Genomic DNA, 18,948 nt, shown 5'->3' with positions numbered 1-18,948 from the left:
CAGATGTGAACACACACCCCCATGCTGCCTTCATGCCAATGTCCACCGTGATTCTAACAGGCAAATCTAACGGTTCTTCCTAAAACTGTATAGGGACTGCACTCACACCACCCCCTTATTATGATTATTGTGTATGTGTATGTGAGTATAGACGTACATGCAGGCAGGTAAGGACTTTTCAGGATTCATTTTTCCTTCTGCCATGAACCAAGGGCAGAATTCAGTGGCAAGTGCTTTTACCTGCTGAACCATCTCACCGGGCCCAGATCCTTTTTGTTGCTGATGATTATATGTGTGTTATTTCTCTGTGTGTATCAGCTCTCTGTGCTTTCAAAGACTAGAGACTCTTCTTTGACAACTGCCTAAGGGATTTGTTGAAGCAGGGTTCTGCCAAGCAGCCCAGACAGGCCTTGAACTCACAATCCTCCTGTGTTTAAGTGTCCCAAGTGCCAGGATCCCAGGTGTGTATCACATTTGATTCTGCCTGAAAAGGCTAAAGAGTTTTGTTTTGTTGTTGTTGTTTGAGACAGGGTTTCTCTGTGTAATAGCCCTGGCTCCTGAAACTCACTTTGTAGACCAGGATGGCCTCAAATTCACAGATATCTGCCTGCCTCTGCCTCCCAAATGTTGGGATTAAGTGCTGGGATTAAAGGTGTGGGCCACCACCTCTGGCTAAGAGTTTTCAGTCTAGGAATTTAAATACTTTCCCATCTCCATGTCCCCAAACAGGGAATTACCATGGAGCTTGACGCTCATGACTGCTTCTGAGGAATAGCGTGCTAGCTCTGGACTTTTTGTTAAGATCCCTTGACTGACCTCTCCCATTTCCTTTCTTGCTTCCCCTACTCACTTTTGGAAGTGTACACCCACCCCCCCCCACACACACACACAATGGAACTGAGGACATTACAGTCTCCCAGCCCTGGGACCACTTTAACAAATTATTTGGACACAAATCTTCCTCAGGATCAGCTCCTAAAGAATCCAACCTGGGGTGCTGGAGAGATGGCTCAGAGATTAAGAGAACTGACTGCTCTTCCAGAGGACCTGAGTTCAAGTCCCAGTAACCACATAGTGGCTCACAGCCATCTATCTATACTGAGATCTGGTGCCCTCTTCTGGTGTGCAGGCATACATGCAGGCAAAACATTGTATACATAATAAATAAATAAATCTTTAAAAATTAAAAAAAAGAAAGAAAAAAGACTCTAGCCAGGCGGTGGTGGCGCACGCCTTTAGTCCCAGCACTCGGGAGGCAGAGCCAGGTGAATTTCTGTGAGTTCGAGGCCAGACTGGGCTACCAAGTGAGTCCCAGGAAAGGTGCAAAGCTACACAGAGAAACCCTGTCTCAAAAAACCAAAAAAAAAAAAAAAAAGGCTCCAACCTGAACCATCCCTTCCTATCTTAAAACCCATCCATGGAACCCAACTGCCTCAGGGTAAGGCCCAAGTTCCAAGCCAGCAGGATTTTCAGTGTGGCAAACATTTGTAGTTTCCTACCTGCCATTTGGTCCCCAGATACAATTTCCTGTTTCTCCTCAATCCAACAGTTCTGTCCAAGAGAGGCAGGAGATGGTATTGACCCACAACTAGCCTCACGAAGAGATCTGACAGGGATCACACATGAAATCAGGAGATGGGTCTATCCCAGCACTTATACGGCAGCGGCAGGAGAGACTGAGGCACGTTTAAGGCCAGCCTGGTCTATAAGTCAAATTTCAAACCAGCTAAGGCTACAGAGAAGCAGTCTCAAAAAAGAAAAGTCTGGGGATGTAACTCACTTGGAAGAGTGTTTGTCTAGCAAGAAAGAAGCTCTGGTTCTGTCCCTAGCACAGCACAAAAATAGGTATGATACTGGATGATTGTATTTCCATGGAGAAGATCACAAGTTCAAGGTCAACCTTGACTGACAGCAAAGGCAAGCCAGCCCGGGCTATAGGATACCCTGACTCAAAGCAAAACAAACAAACGAATCCCAGCAAACAAACAAAAAGGTCTGATTCTTCTATCCAGTCCCACCAGGCAAGCCCTTAGGTCCTGACAAGGGGGAGGAGCTTTCAGTCGAAGTTCCGTCAGAGGTTCTGTTCCACACAGTTCTCCTGTGCTTTTCCCCAAGCCCTAGGCCCTCCCTAAGAAGACTTCTTTGTCTGTGTGAAGTGGTCTCTGCATAACCTTAGGCCTTTCTTTTTGCAGCCACAGCAGCCACAGTTGGCAGGCAGTATTTTTAACCTCACTCAAGCTCAGGAATCAGGTGGCCTAAAAGGTTGCCCAGTCTAGTGACCTTCACCTCTAAACTCCGTGACTGCCAGGAAGGGGAGAGCTCCGTCTGGGCCTCTAACATCGTCTGGGGCCCAGAAAGATTTGTCCAGTAAGCAGAAGCTGCCAAAGTCACCCCCACTCCTGCCAAGTCAAATAGGCAAGAACCTTGGGGCCAGTCCTCCTCCTGCCAGGGTGCCAGGCCAGCTGGAGGCTGGGACACGGCCCACGTTAACTCCCAGGGCCCAGGGAACCCAAGAGGCAGAAACAAAAGCTCACCTGCCCTCCCAACATTTGGGGCCCAAGAGGGCATTCAAAATGCAAACTTTAATAAACAGCAGGTCAAATACGGATTCCTCAAGAGTGAGAACAGCAGAACTGGTATAAAGAGGCCTCAGGGGCTCCCCCTTCCTCCCCTCCAAGACTTGGAGGTAGAAAGCAGTGGGCCCTGCTGAGGAGGAGTGGTACCCAGCTCCGTGTAAGTCCATCTGTCTGAGGCCCTAAGCTCCACAAAGCAGCAGTGTGTGGAGCAGAGTGGCCCCCTGCCAGGCCCAGAAGGTCCTAGGAGGAGTGTGGCAGGCTGGCAGGCCAATATCTGCCGTCAGATCCTGAAGCTTTCCTCCCGGCCATCAATGTGGCGGAGCCGCAGGTAGACATCTGTGCCAATGCCCTGGAGGGACTGTAGCTGCAGGGAGCCACCGAGATACTCCGCATAGGCCCTGGACGTGGGCAGCCCGAAGCCAAAGCTGGGGGCAGTGGATAGGACAGGATAGGGGCTTCAGAAGCTTGAGTGTCCTGGTCTCCCCTTCCCCCCACCTTGGGCAGGTAGGGGGCCTTACCCATGCATAGGTCCTGACTGGCTGCCACTGTGCATATCCAGGTGGCCGAAGAGGGGGCTGATTCGGGGGTCCTGGGTGCTGGCCTCAGCTGTGGTGAAGTGGTAGTCCATGACCCGATCCAGGTCTTTGTGAGCAATTCCTCCACCCCGGTCTGAAATCCTGGCAGGATGTGGACAACACGGACTTGGTCAGATCTGATGAGGTCTCATGAGCCCTCTAGGCATACAGTGCTGAGTATGACTTCCTGTCCCATGGGGGTAGAAAGGGGCTCTCTTTCTGTTTACACCTCTGCCTGGGCCACAGGCTGCCTATACCCGGTCATCATTTGACATCTGCCCTTACTCATCAAACACCTTTGGCCAGCTCCAGGTTTCTCAGCTGGCCCCAAATCCACAGTGCCCAGGTCCTGGCAATCTCAGGATCCAAGAATATCTTTTCTGACCAGGCTCCAAGCCCCAGAGGTGGGTAGGTTCTGGCTTGAGGTCCTACAGCAAGTCAGAAATAGCGCCCAGAATCTTCACCCACCCCAGCCCAACTCTATTTGAGCAAACCTGATGATGAGATCAATATCGTTATTGGCGATGGTGATGACCACATCTGGAACATTGTAGGGAGTATCTAGGTGACTCTCCATTGTGGCTCTGTTCAGGAGAGAGAGACCAGTCAATGGTGGCACCCTAGTTTGTCTCCCCCCACCCAACATAGCCAACCTGCCTACCTCATAGCATTCTTGAGCAGCTCAGGCAGGATGTAGTCCAGCGGCATGGGGATGAAGGGGAAACGGGCAGCCACGTGGCCGTTGATGCGGACTCGAGGGGCATTGCCATACTTGTGCTCACACAGGCGTCTGTGGATACAAAGGTTCGGTAGGTATTTCGAGGGCTGTAGCTCCTAAGCGAGGTAATTCTTCCCAAGGGGCGTTGGGCAACACATAGATAGTTTTGCTCATCCCATGGAAGGACATTCCTGCTGTCAAATGAGCAGAAATCAAAGGTTACACTAAATAGCCTATGTCAAATGCACAAAAGCCCTCCACTAGCTTAAGATGTCAGTCGTGGGGCTGGAGAGATGGTTCACTGGTTCTTTTTTTTTTTTTTTTTTGAGCTAAGGACCGAAGCCAGGGCCTTGCACTTGCTAGGAAAGCGCTCTACCACTGAGCTAAATCCCCACCCTGTCGCTGGTTCTTAAGAACACTTCTTCTTGCAGGGGATTCAAGTTCCCAGCCCCCATGCTGGGCAGCTCACAACTGCCGATAACTCCAGTTCCAGGGGGACCTCTGTGGGCACCCAGCACAAACATGGCGCACATCCACACATGGAGACAAACACTCATACACACAGAAAACAAGTAAATCCTTAAAGAGATGTCAACAGTGCCACTCTGAGAACCCTGCCTACACTGCACAGTGATATACATCGGTAATCCCAGCACTAAGGAAGATTGACACAAGCCTGCAGTGGTGGTGTACACCTTTAATCCAGCACTTGAGAGGAAGAGGCAGGTGGATCTCTGAGTTCAAGGCCAGCCTGGTCTACATAAGAGAGTTCCAGGACAGCTAGAGCTACCTAGTGACACCTGATCTCAAAAAAAAAAAAAAAAAGAGAGAGAGAAAGAAATGGCTTTGTAGGGGCTAGCAAGATGGCTCAATGAGCACTGGCTGCTCTTGCAGGACCTGGGTTCGATTCCTAGCACCCACATGGCAGCTCACAACTATCTCCTCTTCCAGGGGACCCAGCACCCTCATACAGACATACATGCAGGCCAAACACCAATGTACATAAAATACAATATAAATAAATTATTAAAAAAGAAAGAAATGGCTTAGTGAGTAAAGGCACTTGCTGCCATGCCTGACTACCTGAGCTTAGTCCCTGATCCCACAGTGGAAGGAGAGAACTGACCCCATCAAGTTGTCTTCTGACAGAATTGTGGCACATGAAACACATATTATCATACCCTCAGAAATAATTAAATGTAATAAAATTTAAACCAAAACTGGCTAGAGAGATGGCTCAGTAGTTAAGAGCACCTGCTGTTCTTGCAGAGGACCTGGGTTTGGTTCCCAGCACCCACATGGCACACAGACACACATGCAGGCAAAACACCCATGCACATAAAATACTGTTTTTAAAAAAGCAAAACAAAAATGAGCCCTTGCCCTAGACCATACGAGGGACTCAGACAGACCCTCTCTGCCCCCTGGACACCAACCCCTGCTCCATGCTAGTCTCACCTGGCAAAATCCACCCACTTCTCAATAATCTTCTTGGGTGACAGACGAGTGCAGATAATGCCAACAAAATCAGGCTGGCAGGAAGAAAGAAGGTCGGAGCTAGCAAGTCCCCACCCCAGCTGCCAAATGCCCAGGGTTTCTGGAATGCCAGAGCAGCCCCAAAGCCCGCCCCTGGCCCCAAGGGGGCTCGTGGCTCATGCGTCCCCATCTAACATTCCCAGGTCAGTCAGTCCCGGCCATCGGCTCCACCTTGTCTTCATGCAGTGCCAGGTGGTGAGTGGCCAGCATGCGGATCCCAAGTCTCGAAGTCAGAGTCTTGTCCAAGAAGTACCGGACCAGCTTTTCATCCTGTAAAGAGTGGGCCTCTAAAACCTGTGTCCCGTCTCAACCATCCCACTTCGCCGGGCCCCATTCTCAACTGCCGCTGACCTCTATGTGTTTCCGGCTCTCGCGAAGACCCTCAGCTAACAGGGTCACCACATCCTTGTGGTCATCCAGCAGCTGTCGCACCAGCTGGCAATACTGGGCCTCGTCGTTCTGGTCCTTGATCTGCAGGTCACAGAGTCATAAGCACAGTGGTCCAACCCTGACCTTGGCCCCCCACCCTACTCAGCCAAGCCTCACCGGAGGGAAGTCTGTCAGCTTCTGGAAGGCCCGGATGTATAGCTCATGCTGCGTGGAATAAGTATGGGAATTCACAGAGCTGTCACAGACACTCGAATAGAAAAGAGTGTCACCATAGGGCTCACCACCCGACTCAATTAGTAAGGTCCAAGCCCCGACAGACCCTTCCAGTTCCCACTGATAGGCAGGCGTGGCCTCTGATGTTCTGAGGCTCAGTCCCGTCTGGACCTGACACCTTTCAGCAGCCCCGAGCTCCCCCGTTTGCCTCTTGGGCAGGGTGCATGCTGACAGGAAGTCCCCTCTACCTTACCACATGCAGTATGGTGGGATTGCAACCAATGATGAAGGGAAGGCTACGGAAGCCCTTGATGCGGTGAGCAATCCTCACTGGTAACTCCTGCTGCAAGTAGCGGCCACTTTTCTATAAGAAAAAAAGAGGGGAGGGCCTAAGCAGCTGGCTAGAATCTCCGGAGCAGCGAGGAAAGAGAGAGCCTTACCAGAAGGTGGCTGCCATCCTGTGAGCGGCCGGAATAGAGCATCATGGTGGGAGTGAGGCGGACCGAGGGCTGAAAGGGAAGATGGACTTTGAGCACCAGACATTCGAGACCCCACCAACCCCACCACATTAGCTCAGCCCTTTCCCTTAAGACTTATTCCAACTTGACTTCTGCCCATCACCCAAGCAGCCTACCTTCTCTGCTGCCACGTCAATGGCTGACTGGTTGTAAAAGGAGGTGACAGTCTTGGAGCGTTCTCTGGCCAGCTCCACATGGTGTGTATCGGTGGCTGATGTTGATCGAGCCCGGAGTGACAGTGAGGACCCCAAGAGGGGCCGAAGTGAAGGCCCTCTCCGAGGGCCGCTGCCCAGCACCAAAGTCAATATCATTGTCCTGTTTCTTTGTTGGACTAGGCTGCCACTACAGGATTAAGGACCCGACAGGCAGTGGTGACCCCAAAGCGGAGCAGAGACAGTAGGCAGGGCTTTTCTCGGATTTCAGGGATGTGGGTCCCTCAACGATGCTGACATGCTCCGCGCAGGCACAACAGCTTCCATCTATAGGAGTGGTGGAAGGCAGTTGTAAGGCTCCGAGTCCAGATGGTCTGCACTATTTCTCCAAGTGCACACCAGTATCCTCAGACCTGGACAACCTTGCCCAACCCTTAACAACCACCACCTCCCCAGACACTCAGGCCGAGATTGGACAATACTTTCCGGGGGTTGTACTCTTCTTCTACATGAAACTCAACCTGACGGTATGTATGCGGGCTCGCTCGGGGAAGCGGGTGGAGTAATCTCCAGTTCATTCTGGCCATAAAACCTCTCCCCTGCTCCCTCAGGTTCCGAACCACCCCATTCAGGGGGTGGATCTGACCCCTACTCGGCATGACGGCACCCGAGCCCTTGAAGACTGGCCTGCGTCCGTACGACAAGCATAGCGTACGGGAGAACAGGGTGCATGGAGCAAAACTGCGGTCCCAGGGTTCCCCATCGGAGATCCCCCCCTTCGCTGGGTCACTTAGTCCGGCCGGGGTCCCCCCATATGGTAGATGCCAGCCCCCGCCCATGCGCACTCCCGCGCAGAGGTGGAGACTGAGGGCCTGTGCTGCCGAGCGTCCGCCGGAGGGGTTCTGCGCGAGTTACTCCACTTACCGCGAAGCCAGACGCTGGGCCCGGGTCCGAGCGGAACCGCCGAAGCAGCCGACCCGCCCGGCTAGCCGAGCCCGCCTGCGCCCTCCTCCGATGTAACATCGCGCGGGCTGTGTGTGCCCAGTGCCTCCTGGGAGTTGTAGTTTGGCCACGAGGACTTGCGTGGGCTCTTGCCCATCGGGCTATCCCCACCCACTTCAAATAAGTAGTTTAGTTCCCTCCGGTGGTCCCGAAGTTATCAGTGGCCAATCATCGACTCTGCCTTCTGTTTTATAAAATGAGCTCCCTGGGAGCAAAGCTTTTGAGAGAGGAAAAACCCTTAGATCCTAGGGGCCCATCCTTCAAGCTCCTAACTCATTCATGGTCCGCTTGGTTCAAACTCCAGCTCAGCTTCCTTAACACCCGAGGAAAGTAAGCTAATTTCTCAGTACCCTAATTTTGGTATTGGCACAATGAGGAACTCTGTAGATTATATAAATTTATATATCCAAGCTGCCTAGAACAGTGCTAGGTGTGGAATTAGCATGGGCGTTGCTATTCCTACCTGCCGGCGAGTTAACATGACTGGGTGACTCATGGGAGGTAGGGTGACTCAAATAAATAGCTGTCTGCTCTGAGGAAGAAGACGGTGTGATAAGCTGTCTAGTGGCTGCACAGGAGTTTGTGAGAGAGCCAGGTGTAGGATACAAGTAGAACATGGCCAGGCAAGGAAACTGGGACCGGATAAAAAACAGCCTGGATGATTTGAAGGTATGGCTGGAGCCGATTGGAATCTCGGAGGGAGGGGATTCATGGAGTGGCCAACAGCTGGAAGTTAGCAACCGCCTAATGATTTTGTTTTTATTGTTTTGATTGGTGTTTTGAGACCAATCTCAAATAGTGAATCTCACTATTGTGGATAGACTGGCCTGGAACTCTCTATCCTCCTGCCTCAAGCCTGAGACTCTGGCCCTTCCTACCTCAGCCTCAGTTTACCGGCAAGTGCCACCACACCTGGGTTCAATAAGGGTTTTAATTATCCCCTCCTCCTTAGAACCCTCTGGCTGTAGTGATGGAAACCTGGACCAGCTGGCAAAAAGAACGGAGAAGGAATTAATTAAGCAGAAAGATGATCAGGGGAGATTTTTCAGAATGTGTGTACTGATTTCTTAATATTTAAAGATAATATTATAATAATATAAACAAGACAGTGGTTTCCTTTGAAAACGTCCCGCCTTGGGGGTGGAATCCCTCACATGGCTGACCTGCCTGAGGAAGTCGGGGAAGGTCTGCAGAGACACCTTCCAGACTTACAGAATCTCTAGGTCTCCTAGTTGATTCTTCCCCCACTCCAATCCTCCCCCTTCCCCCCCTTTTTTTACAACTTCCTGGCAACATCCTGGTGCAAAGCCAGGAGCCATTCAGCTCTGGCTGGCAGGCATAACTTTAGCACGTGGAAGAAGAGGGAGAGAAGGGTGACAGCCTTCATCACAAGCAAAGGACTCTGAGTGGCTGTTAGGTTCCTGGACTTGCCGCTCACGTGGCTGCGGCGTGGATGGGAGCCACCCCAGGCGGCGACTGTGACAGCCGGTAGGCGGAGGCGTCTGGCAACAGCTTCACCTCATTTAACCTGGCTCTCCACTAACGCTCCATCTGAACTGGCTGTAGCTGCCGGCTACCTAGGTTGAGCACACATGTCCTTAGCTCTTGTTCACAAAGCTGCCGGCTCACAGGTAGCTTAGAGGTGGTTCGGCACTGCTTTGATTGTTTATCTTTGTAACTGTTCTATACAGTGAGCACTGTTTTCATCTTCCTATTACAGACGCAAGAATCGGGACACAGAAAGATGAAAAGATTCGTCTCCCCCCCCCCTCTGTCCTCGCCTCCTCACACTCGTTCTGTCCCACACTGGTGGCCTCTCAGTGGTTCACCAAACATGCTGGGCTTATTCCATCTCTCACTGGCTGTTCTCTCTGCATGGAACACCCTTACCCTAGACAGCCTCATACCGTGTTTCCTCATCTCCGGGATTTTACTCAACTGGATGAAGCTCACGCTGTCCGTCCTAATTAAAACTGCGGTCGCGTCCACCTCCCCCGCTCTGCTTTTTCTTCTCTGTACTATCGTCACCCGTTTCTTTGGTTTTGTTTTGGTTCTAGTTTTTTGAGACAGGGTTTCTCTGTGTAGCCTTGGCTGTCCTGGATCTCGCTCTGTAGACCAGGCTGGACTTGAACACACAGAGATCCGCCTGCCTCTGCCTCCTAAGTGCTGGGATTAAAGGCATGTGCCACCACCACCTGGCTATCACCCTCACCAATAACACACGCACACACACTGTGGAGATTATACATATATCGAAAGTACTGAGGGTTTTATATACACACACACACACATATACTTTATGTATATATATTTATATATATTTTATATGTGTGTATATACATATGTGTATATGTACATGTGTGTATATACATATGTGTATATGTATATATGTGTGTGTGTATATACACACACACACACACACACACACACACGTGTGCATACATGTGCATGTGGGGAATATAGTGAATCAAACCCAATATCTCAGACATACTAGGCAAGACCATTGATCTCCACCTCCAGCTCCCAAATTTATTAGTTGCTAATTCCATATTTTTAACAATACAAGAAGACAGCATGTAAAGTATTTGTTTGGCAGGGCTGGAGAGGTGGCTCAGCAGTTAGGAGACCCTGATTAGAAGGAATCCCAGCACCCACATGGCAAGTAACAACCATCTATAACTTCACTTCCAGGGGATCTGACACCCTCTTTTGGCCTCTGAGGGCACTGTGTACACACTGTGCACAGATACACATGCAGACATAAACACCCATACACATAAAGTCAAAACACAATAAAAATGTGTGCACACCCTGTTTTATGCCACATCCCTAATCTAATAATCCAATTCTCTCTCTCTCTCTCTCTCTCTCTCTCTCTCTCTCTCTCACACACACACACACACACACACACACACACACACACACACGCTTTATTTTATTTATTTATTTATTTATTTATTTATTTAGGTTTTTCAAGACAGGGTTTCTCTGTGTAGTTTTGGTGCCTGTCCTGAATATCACTCTGTAGCCCAGGCTGGCCTCGAACTCACAGAGATCTGCCTGCCTCTGCCTCCCGAGTGCTGGGATTAAAGGCACGCACCACCACCGCCCGGCCCAACATGACTTCTTATTGCTTTAACATATTATTGTTAAGTTGCTATTGCTGTTTTGTGGTTATTTACTAGGTACTGATAGGTCCTCAACCTTATCTGCTGTGTAAACTCTTCCCATGCTGAATAGAACTCACCTGATTGGATAAGACAGAAAAGGTGGGGTTGGGGATTTAGCTCAGTGGTAGAGTGCTTGCCTAGCAAGCGCAAGGCCCTGGGTTCGGTCCTCAGCTCTGAAAAAAAAAAAAAAAAAGACAGAAAAAGTGGTGTGGCATGTGAGGCTGAATCATAAAGTAACTGTGTCTTCCAACCTTTCCTTGTTGTTGTTTTGCTTTAAGTGACAGGGTCTCAGTATGTAGCTCTGACTAGCCTGAAACTTACTCTGTAGACCAGGCTAGACTCAAATTTGCAGTGATCCTCCTGGCTCTGCTTCCTGTTGTATGATATTTTGTTTGTGTTATGACAAATAAAGCTTGCCAGGAGATCAGAGGGAAGAGCTAGCCACTAGGTAACCATAGAGGCCAGGCCGTGGTGGCACACGCCTTTAGTCCCAGCACTTGGGAGGAGGAAGCAGGAAGATTGGGAGTTCAAGGCTACCCTGGGCTACACAGAGATTGAACCAGTCTAAAAGAGAAACAGAGCCGGGTGGTGGTGGTGGTGGTGGTGGTGGTGGCGGTGGCGGCTGCGGCGGCGGCAGCAGCAGCAGCAGCAGCAGCAGCAGCTCACACCTTTAAACCCAGCACTTTAGATCTCATGCCTTTAATCCCAGCACTAGGAAGGTGGAGACAGGAATATAAATAAGGCAGGTGGACACAGGATCTCAGCTGCTATTCGATCTCGGGATTCATAGAGACAGGATTTCCCCCATTCAGTCTGAGACAGGACAGACATTTCAGTCTGAGAATTGGTAGAGACAGGATCTTGCCCTTCAGTCTGAGGATTCCTAGAGGTAAGAAGTCTCTCTAGTGGCTGCTGCTCTAATCTTTCAGCCTTTACCCTCGATATCTGACTCTGGGTTTTTATTGTTAAGACTAATTAGGATCACACTTCAGCTTCCCAAGTGCCGGATCACAGGCACACACCATCATGCTCAGCTGTGGCTTCTGTCTTTCTCCTACTTATATCACTCTTTCTAATCTAGGAGAAGTCAGCAGTAGATAACAGGAGTTGAGAAATAGGCCTAAATCCTATTGTCTATATTCATTCCCATGAGCTGTTATAACAAATTACAGCAGGTTTGGTGGTTTGCAACATCAAAAAGTAATTTTCTTTTTCTTTTAAAGAGGCTGTGTGTGTGTGTGTGTGTATACAAGTGTGCACATGCATGTGGAGATCGGAGGATAATTTTGTGGAGTTGGTTCCACCTGTTAGAATTTGGGTGCAGAAGTAAAAAGACGTCATAAGAGACCAGAGTTTGACCTCAACAGACAGGATTGTTTATGTCAAACATCAAAGAACAGACGCTCTCCCTGGGAAAGGGGGTCTCAAAAGGAGAAAGTTGATTGGGGCCCCTAATGGAGGCAAGTGAAAGGCTTGGGAAGAGGAAGTTAATGCAGTCTCAAGGGGCTACATCTGTCCATTGTGCACGTGAAGCCATTTTATCTTTAGAAACTGCCTTGCCTGGCTATCAGGAAGCAGGTGATAGTGGGTGACCGAGTCAGGCAGTGGCAGTGATGGGGAAGAGGCTGGAGTGTCAGCACGGGGCAGGGGATTTCAGCAAGCCTTAGGGGAAGAGAAAGTTCATCGGTCAGGGTCTTGCCGAGTTTGTTCAAGGTTTATTGGGAACCCACATCACCTTCCCATGGATTCTGGGGATTAAACTCAGGTCATCAGATTTGTGCGGTAGGAAACCCTTTTTCTGCTGAGCAATCTCTACGTATTTCTAATTGTTCTTTAGTGCAGACGTCTAATATAGGTGTCACCAGACTAAAAAAAAAAAACATCAATAGCTTCTTGGGTCTGGGGATCCAGGTCTGTGATCCTAGTAACTAGGGAACTGGAGGCAAGAGTTGAGGGGGTCAGAGGAAGGAGACTGGTCTGCACGGTACCACATCACTGACTCCTGTATGGCTTCCTCCCAGAAACCTGACTGGGGCAGGGAGGGGAGGAAGAAAGAACAGACACACAAGCACAGGTACTGGGCTTGCTCTGATGGAGTGACCTTCCATACAAACCCCTCAGACCTCAGAGTTTATTATGTACAGCAGAGGGACAGGAGTTAGTTAGCTAGTCTCAGTAGGAGGCATCTGTAGGTGAGCAGTCTCAGGCTGTAACATCTGGTAGGTGGAGGCTACAGTTGCTAGTCTTTGCCCACGCTGGTCAGTTGTTCTCCAACACTCATACTTGTACATACTATCAGCATGTTCACTTGGACCAAAGGAAGACTGTGGCATCTCTCTGAGCCTCACTCCAGGACTGAGGAAGCTTTGCCAAATTCCCATGGGTCTTTGAGATGGCCTTGGTCCTTGAGATGGCCATGACCATGACAACAATACACATTCACTCAGGACTTCATCCAGTCCTTACACACTTATTCAAAGGCTTCCTTGGCTCCCCACAGCACAGTATTAATTGATTAACTGGTTAATTCTGGCCAAACGTGATGACACATGTCTGTAACCCCAACATTCAGGGAGCTGAGGTAGGTGTCTTGGGAAAAGTTTTGTTAGCCAGGGCTGTATGGAGAGGCTGTTCTAGAAACTCTAGGAAGATCTGTTTCTGTTTCTCTGCCCTTCCCTGCTTTTCAAAGTTTCTAACATTCATTATCAGCTCAGGACGCCCTCTGTTGCTTCTGAGGTCACTTCCCTGTGACTCTTTCCTGTGAGCTCTCTTTTTTTTTTTATTGGACCCACACAATAATCCAGGGTAGTATCTCTGGCTTATTTATTTGTAGTTCATGTTGAAGATAACCTTGAATTCTTGATCTTTCTGCCTCCAACCTCCCAAGTTTACCATCATGCCTAGCTTATCTTGTATGTATTTATTTTTGCTTGTTTCTCTGTAGGTCATAACTGGAAAGATCTTGATAAAGAAAGGGAAAGATCTTAGCTGGCATAGTGGTGCATCCCTTTAATCTCAGCACTCTGGAGGCAGGGGCAGGCTGTTCTATGTGGAGAGTTCTAGGACAGACCCCCATCTACAAAAATAAAAGGAAGAGATCTTAAATAAGGGAGATGGGAAATAGAAAGGGAAACAGAATACATATAATAGGACAGCGAAAAGGGGGCTGACTGGGGGAACAGGGGAACTATTTGGGAGGCATGAGGGGGACCGGAAGAAGAAATGGGGATATAAATAGAGTGAAGTGTAAGTACATATGTACAGAGGTGCCACAATAAAACCTGTAGTGGGTATTTGTTCCACCTATGACCTTGGGGTACCAGCCCCTAGGGTGTGGCCTCTTGGCTAGCTTAAGACCTGAAGAGCATACACACAGGGTCTCTTCTCTCTCTCCTGTTCTTGGACAGTGAAGACTGACTCAGGCATGGAGAAGCAGCGTGGAATCAGCTTTCAACCTTGCAGGACCCTACAACGGATTTGCTTTATCCTGTATCAGTGAGTTGATACCCCATATAACCCCTTAATGAATAGATTCATTATCAATATCTGTAGATTACTACTCCTGCATAAAAAACCCATTACTCTGTATCCTAATCCTAAAACAATAATAAAAGTCCTATGACACGAATAATAAAACAAATACTTTTGTTTGTTTGTTTTTCAAGACAGGGCTTCTCTGTGTAACAGCCCTGACTGTCCTAGAACTCGTTTTGCAGACCAGGCTGGCCTCAACACGAATAAAATGAAACACCAGGTGCCCACTTTAATTCTATGCAACATTAATTCCTTTTTGCCATACAGCCTAAGGTAGACATGAGTTCTAAGCATCTTTGGAAACTGATGCGGTACCCACCACATTCTCCGAAATAAGAGGAGTAGATCTGAGAAGGAGCAGCCAAGGAGGGAGGGCAGCATCAAGAAAGAAAGAGTTACTTGAAAGCAGCAATTAGTACCACTTGGAGGTCAAACCATAAGCGTCTACAAGTAACCATTGGACTAAAGTCCTGGTTATACTTGCAACGAGGTGTCAGGGGAATGTTGAGGGGCAGCTAGTTTATTATATGAGTGGCAAGAAAGAAGTAAAGGAGACTGGGAATGTAAAATCTAAACTTGACTGTGAAGGGATTCGATTAAGGACAGTAGGAGCTGGTGAAGGAACTCCATGCAAGTGGGAAGGATGGAGAGGTGGACAATATAGAATAGACGGTCCTCGACAGCTGGGATATCTGTAAAGAGGAAATAATATCAGAGGGGTTGATGGGTTGATTCAGGCTCGGGTTTTGCCAAGAGGGCACCACAACAGCACCAAGGTCTGGGAAACCGCCGACAGTGTGGCCTAGATAACGGAATTTACTTTGAGAGGAAGGGCGCATTCCGCCGCAAGGGGCGCTAGAGAGGCAGGAGGGATGGCTGGCGGCTACCTGGAAGCTCACGTTGTAGCCGAATGGCATCTGAAACTATTTCAGGGAAATGCTTCCTGAATCGCATCACAGTTTTCGCTAGGTTCCATTAGTCCGTTAATCTCTAGACATGCCAAATGCATAAAACAGGACTTGGCACAGAGAACGCGCTAAGCGCCGTCATATTAATAGTAGCTTGACGACTCTAGAGACTCCATTTCCCTAGATGTCTTGCAGCTGCTCCGACTACGACTCCCATCATGCCTGGCAGCTGCCGTACCGATGATTCCCCACGTCCCTTAATCCAGTTTACTCGCCCAGCATTCCTAGCCGTCGTGCCTAAGAACAACCAATTGGATAGGAGGATGCCAACCGAGGCGGGCCAACCTTCGGGTCGAGGGACGTGGCCACCGCAGGCCCCGCCCCCGCCCCGTGGTGGGTTCTTCCCTCCTGCTCCTGGTCTGCACTGTAGACATGGGCACCGCCTGGAGGAGCCCGGGACGCGTGCGCTTGGCGCTCTGCCTCGCTGGCCTAGCGCTCTCACTGTACGCGCTGCACGTGAAGGCGGCGCGTGCCCGCGACAAGGATTACCGCGCGCTCTGCGACGTGGGCACGGCCATCAGCTGTTCACGCGTCTTCTCCTCTCGGTGCGTGCAGAAATGGAAAGCATGGGGTCCTTGCAGGCCAGGTGTACCTGACGGCCAGGTTGCCGGATGATTTTGGAGTCTGGGATCGCAGTGTCCGCAGAACGGACACTTTGAGAGCGGACTGCCCTAGGAGTTTTGGGTGGGTAACCAGAAGTGCACAGGGGCTGGACCACTCAGAGATACTTGTGTTTGATCGCTTTCTGAGGGTGCCAGTGAATAACTGTGATTGGAAAACTGGAGGAGGCAGGGCAGAATAATACATAGAGATTGAGGATGATTTGGAATGGCGCAAAGTGGGAGGAGGTGGCTGAGCATTGCTGTGCTAGGGGCCAAAGGTGCTGGAGGACCGGATGTCAGTGGGTGGTGAGGGAACTGTAGCTTTGTGGGTCCAGAGCAGATAGACTGTGCTCCAGATTTCCCAGTGTGGTCCCCATAAAGCGCGACCAAGCTGAAAAAATTAAAAACTTTTACACTTGTGGGGTGGCATGTGCATGCCACTACTTGCATGTGGAAGTCGGAGGTGGTTCTCTTCTGCTTTGTGGATCTTGGGGATCGAACTCAGTTGACAAGCCTGGCATCTCACAAGCTCCCAAAGTTACTGATGGTCTGTGATAACAGCCCAGGATAGAGTCAGACATGCCAAAAGGTCACTGACCTTTGGATTCTTGGTGGGTGGAGAGTGTTGCTAATCACTTTTCCGGGATAAAGCCCAAGGGGCTTAGGCTGACCACACTTACCTGGGTTCTTTCACTCCCACCAGGTGGGGCCAGGGCTTTGGGCTGGTGGAGCAGGTGCTAGGAACTGACAGCATCCTCAACCAATCCAACAGCATATTTGGTTGCATGTTCTACACCATACAGCTGTTGTTAGGTGAGTGGCTTTGTCTCTCCATGGCCTGTCTGCCCTAATCCAGATCAGTCTCACTCGCCTCACTCACCCCACGTCATGGTGACCCAGACAGGTGACAGACAGGCAGCTGCTAATCACTGAGCAGCCTCATCACAAGGAGACAGGAAAGGAGGACGAGAGCAGGAGTATGGTAGTTTAGGTGACCAGAGGCTGAAAGGCCCTCAGAGATGTCCTATGATCTCATCTCAATTCTTTTTTATCTTTTTATTTGGTTTTGTGTTTTGTTTTTCTTTTCTTTTTTTTTTCCTTTTTTTTTTTTTTTGGGGGGGGGTGTCAAGACAGAGTTTCTCTGTGTAGTCTTGGCTGTCCTGAAACTCCAGATCAGGCCTACCTCAAACTCAGAGATCCACCTGCCTCTGCCTCCTGATGTTTGTCTTTTGTTTTGTTTTTTGAGACAGGGTTTCTCTGCCTAACAGTTCTGGCTGTCCTGGAACTCTGTAGAACAGACTGGCCTCGAACTCACAGAGATCCACCTGCCTCTGCCTCTCTAGTGCTGGGATTAAAGGCGTGAGCCACCACCACCTGGCGGTTTTTTGTTGTTTTCTTTTTTTAAGACAAGTTCTCATGCATTCCAGGTTGACCTTGAATTCCCGAGCCTCCGTCTCCCAAGTGCTGAGGTTATAGGCATATGATAATACATCTAGCTTACAAATTCTTTTTGAAGGGACAGCAAAGGTGACTTGTGTTTCATCTCATAGAGAGTTTAGCAGGAGAATTTACTGCTCGGGTCCCAAGGATTATTGGACAGATAAGGCCGCAGTCGGGTCCTGTCTTAGAAAATTTTCACCAGATGCACCTGCTGTCTGTCACTGGGGAGGCATGGCAGAGTTCTGGATGTGCCATTACTGATCCTCTCTTGTTTTACAGGTTGCTTGAGGGGACGTTGGGCCTCTGTCCTGCTAGTCCTGAGTTCCCTGGTGTCCTTCGCTGGTTCTGTCTACCTGGCCTGGATCCTCTTCTTTGTGCTCTATGATTTCTGCATCGTCTGTATCACCACCTATGCCATCAATGTGGGCTTGCTGTTGCTTAACTTCCGGGAGGTGCCAGAACACAAGGCCAAAAGGCACTGAGGTCCCACCTCATGCCAGGCTAACGTAACCTGCTTTGCCTTGGCACATGAGCCTTGCCCAAGAGGGTCATGTGTGGGTCCCTAGAAGGCCCTACTCTTCATTCCAGTCCTCTCCATAACCATGCACAGGACAATGACCATGTGTGCCTCTAAGTTCTGTCTCTTGGCTAAAGAGAATGGTTTTGAACAATAAATTTTCCTAAGTTGGTCAAGTTTGTAGCATATGTGTGCCAGGGACCCTTTGAGGTGTTGGTCTATCCCTATTATTGCCTTCTCTGGAACTGAGATGAGTCAGAGAGAATGGAGGACCAGTCCGGGAGAGGCGGCTGCATCATCTCTAGCATGTGTAGTCAGCAAAATCTGCCACATCAGCCCCCACGTCCAGGAAACAAGCTTACGCCTGCTGCCCACGGATCAGACGTCCTGTTGTAGGAGGGTCTGCCACACACCTGGAGGGCAGGCTTGCTTGGAATGTCTTCTATAGTCCAACTTGAATCCCTGCAACTACCTCACCTAGCATGCCAAGCCAGTCTTAACCCCTGCAAAGGGCCAGGAGAAGATTCTCTGTCCTAATGTATACTAAGGACTTGACATCCCAAGCTCTAAAAGCCTGTGATAGTTAATTGAATTAGATAGTTACTGCCATTATTTGTACACTGGTGAGGAAGCTTAGGTGCAGAGAAACTAACAACTAACGTGCCTGAGAGTACATGTCTAGTACTGGAGAAGAGTTGGGGGAGGAAATCTCAGATGAACACACATCCCCCAACTCACACGGCAGGACTCTGCACATGCTAGACAAACGCTCCAGCACCGACCCATGCTCTAGACAGACGCTTCAGCACTGACCTGTGCTCTAGACAGACGCTCCAGCACTGACCCGTGCTCTAGACAGACGCTCCAGCACCGACCTGTGCTCTAGCCCATCTCATAACCTGAGTCCACCTGAGCTACTTGGCTCACGTCTGCTCTGAACTGCTCACCATTGCCGCTGTATTGGTGTCAGGGCTCCTGAATGGTGGTGCTATGTGGTGGTATTGTGTTCCCCCAAATATTGTGCACCCTAATAAATA

General features: G+C 49.7%; 3 protein-coding genes across 5 annotated transcripts; 2 read left to right on the top strand and 1 right to left on the bottom strand.

Annotated features, from left to right (window-relative positions):
• Window positions 1–2,548: 2,548 nt before the first annotated feature.
• Bckdk (branched chain keto acid dehydrogenase kinase) lies at window positions 2,549–6,840 on the bottom strand. Of its 2 annotated transcripts, none has more exons than XM_006977018.4 (11): window positions 6,643–6,840; window positions 6,449–6,517; window positions 6,262–6,372; window positions 5,952–5,999; window positions 5,757–5,876; window positions 5,577–5,675; window positions 5,328–5,401; window positions 3,813–3,941; window positions 3,646–3,735; window positions 3,095–3,253; window positions 2,549–3,001 (listed from the first exon to the last, which is right to left on the bottom strand). In XM_006977018.4, exons 1-11 carry the CDS (start codon window positions 6,835–6,837, stop codon window positions 2,857–2,859), a joined length of 1,239 nt encoding a protein of 412 aa, XP_006977080.1. In that variant the 5' UTR covers window positions 6,838–6,840; the 3' UTR covers window positions 2,549–2,856. The 2 variants fall into 2 exon arrangements, with proteins under 2 accessions (XP_006977080.1, XP_076409418.1); XM_076553303.1 differs by having other exon boundaries at window positions 2,549–2,940.
• Window positions 6,841–6,968: 128 nt separating this feature from the next.
• On the top strand, window positions 6,969–7,523 carry LOC121832067 (uncharacterized). Its single transcript, XM_076553310.1, has 2 exons — window positions 6,969–7,205; window positions 7,290–7,523. The coding sequence occupies exons 1-2, from the start codon at window positions 6,969–6,971 to the stop codon at window positions 7,386–7,388; spliced, it is 336 nt and encodes a 111-aa protein (XP_076409425.1). The 3' UTR covers window positions 7,389–7,523.
• An 8,131-nt stretch (window positions 7,524–15,654) lies between these two features.
• Window positions 15,655–18,087, top strand: Vkorc1 (vitamin K epoxide reductase complex subunit 1). Of its 2 annotated transcripts, XM_006977020.4 has the most exons (3): window positions 15,671–15,897; window positions 16,658–16,767; window positions 17,674–18,087. In XM_006977020.4, exons 1-3 carry the CDS (start codon window positions 15,725–15,727, stop codon window positions 17,874–17,876), a joined length of 486 nt encoding a protein of 161 aa, XP_006977082.1. In that variant the 5' UTR covers window positions 15,671–15,724; the 3' UTR covers window positions 17,877–18,087. The 2 variants fall into 2 exon arrangements, with proteins under 2 accessions (XP_006977083.1, XP_006977082.1); XM_006977021.4 differs by lacking the exon at window positions 16,658–16,767 and having other exon boundaries at window positions 15,655–15,897.
• The last annotated feature ends 861 nt before the right edge of the window (window positions 18,088–18,948 follow it).

Source organism: Peromyscus maniculatus, chromosome 1 (assembly GCF_049852395.1).
Source record: "Peromyscus maniculatus bairdii isolate BWxNUB_F1_BW_parent chromosome 1, HU_Pman_BW_mat_3.1, whole genome shotgun sequence".
Taxonomy (NCBI): Eukaryota; Metazoa; Chordata; class Mammalia; order Rodentia; family Cricetidae; genus Peromyscus; species Peromyscus maniculatus.
This window is presented reverse-complemented; position numbering and strand designations above follow the sequence as displayed.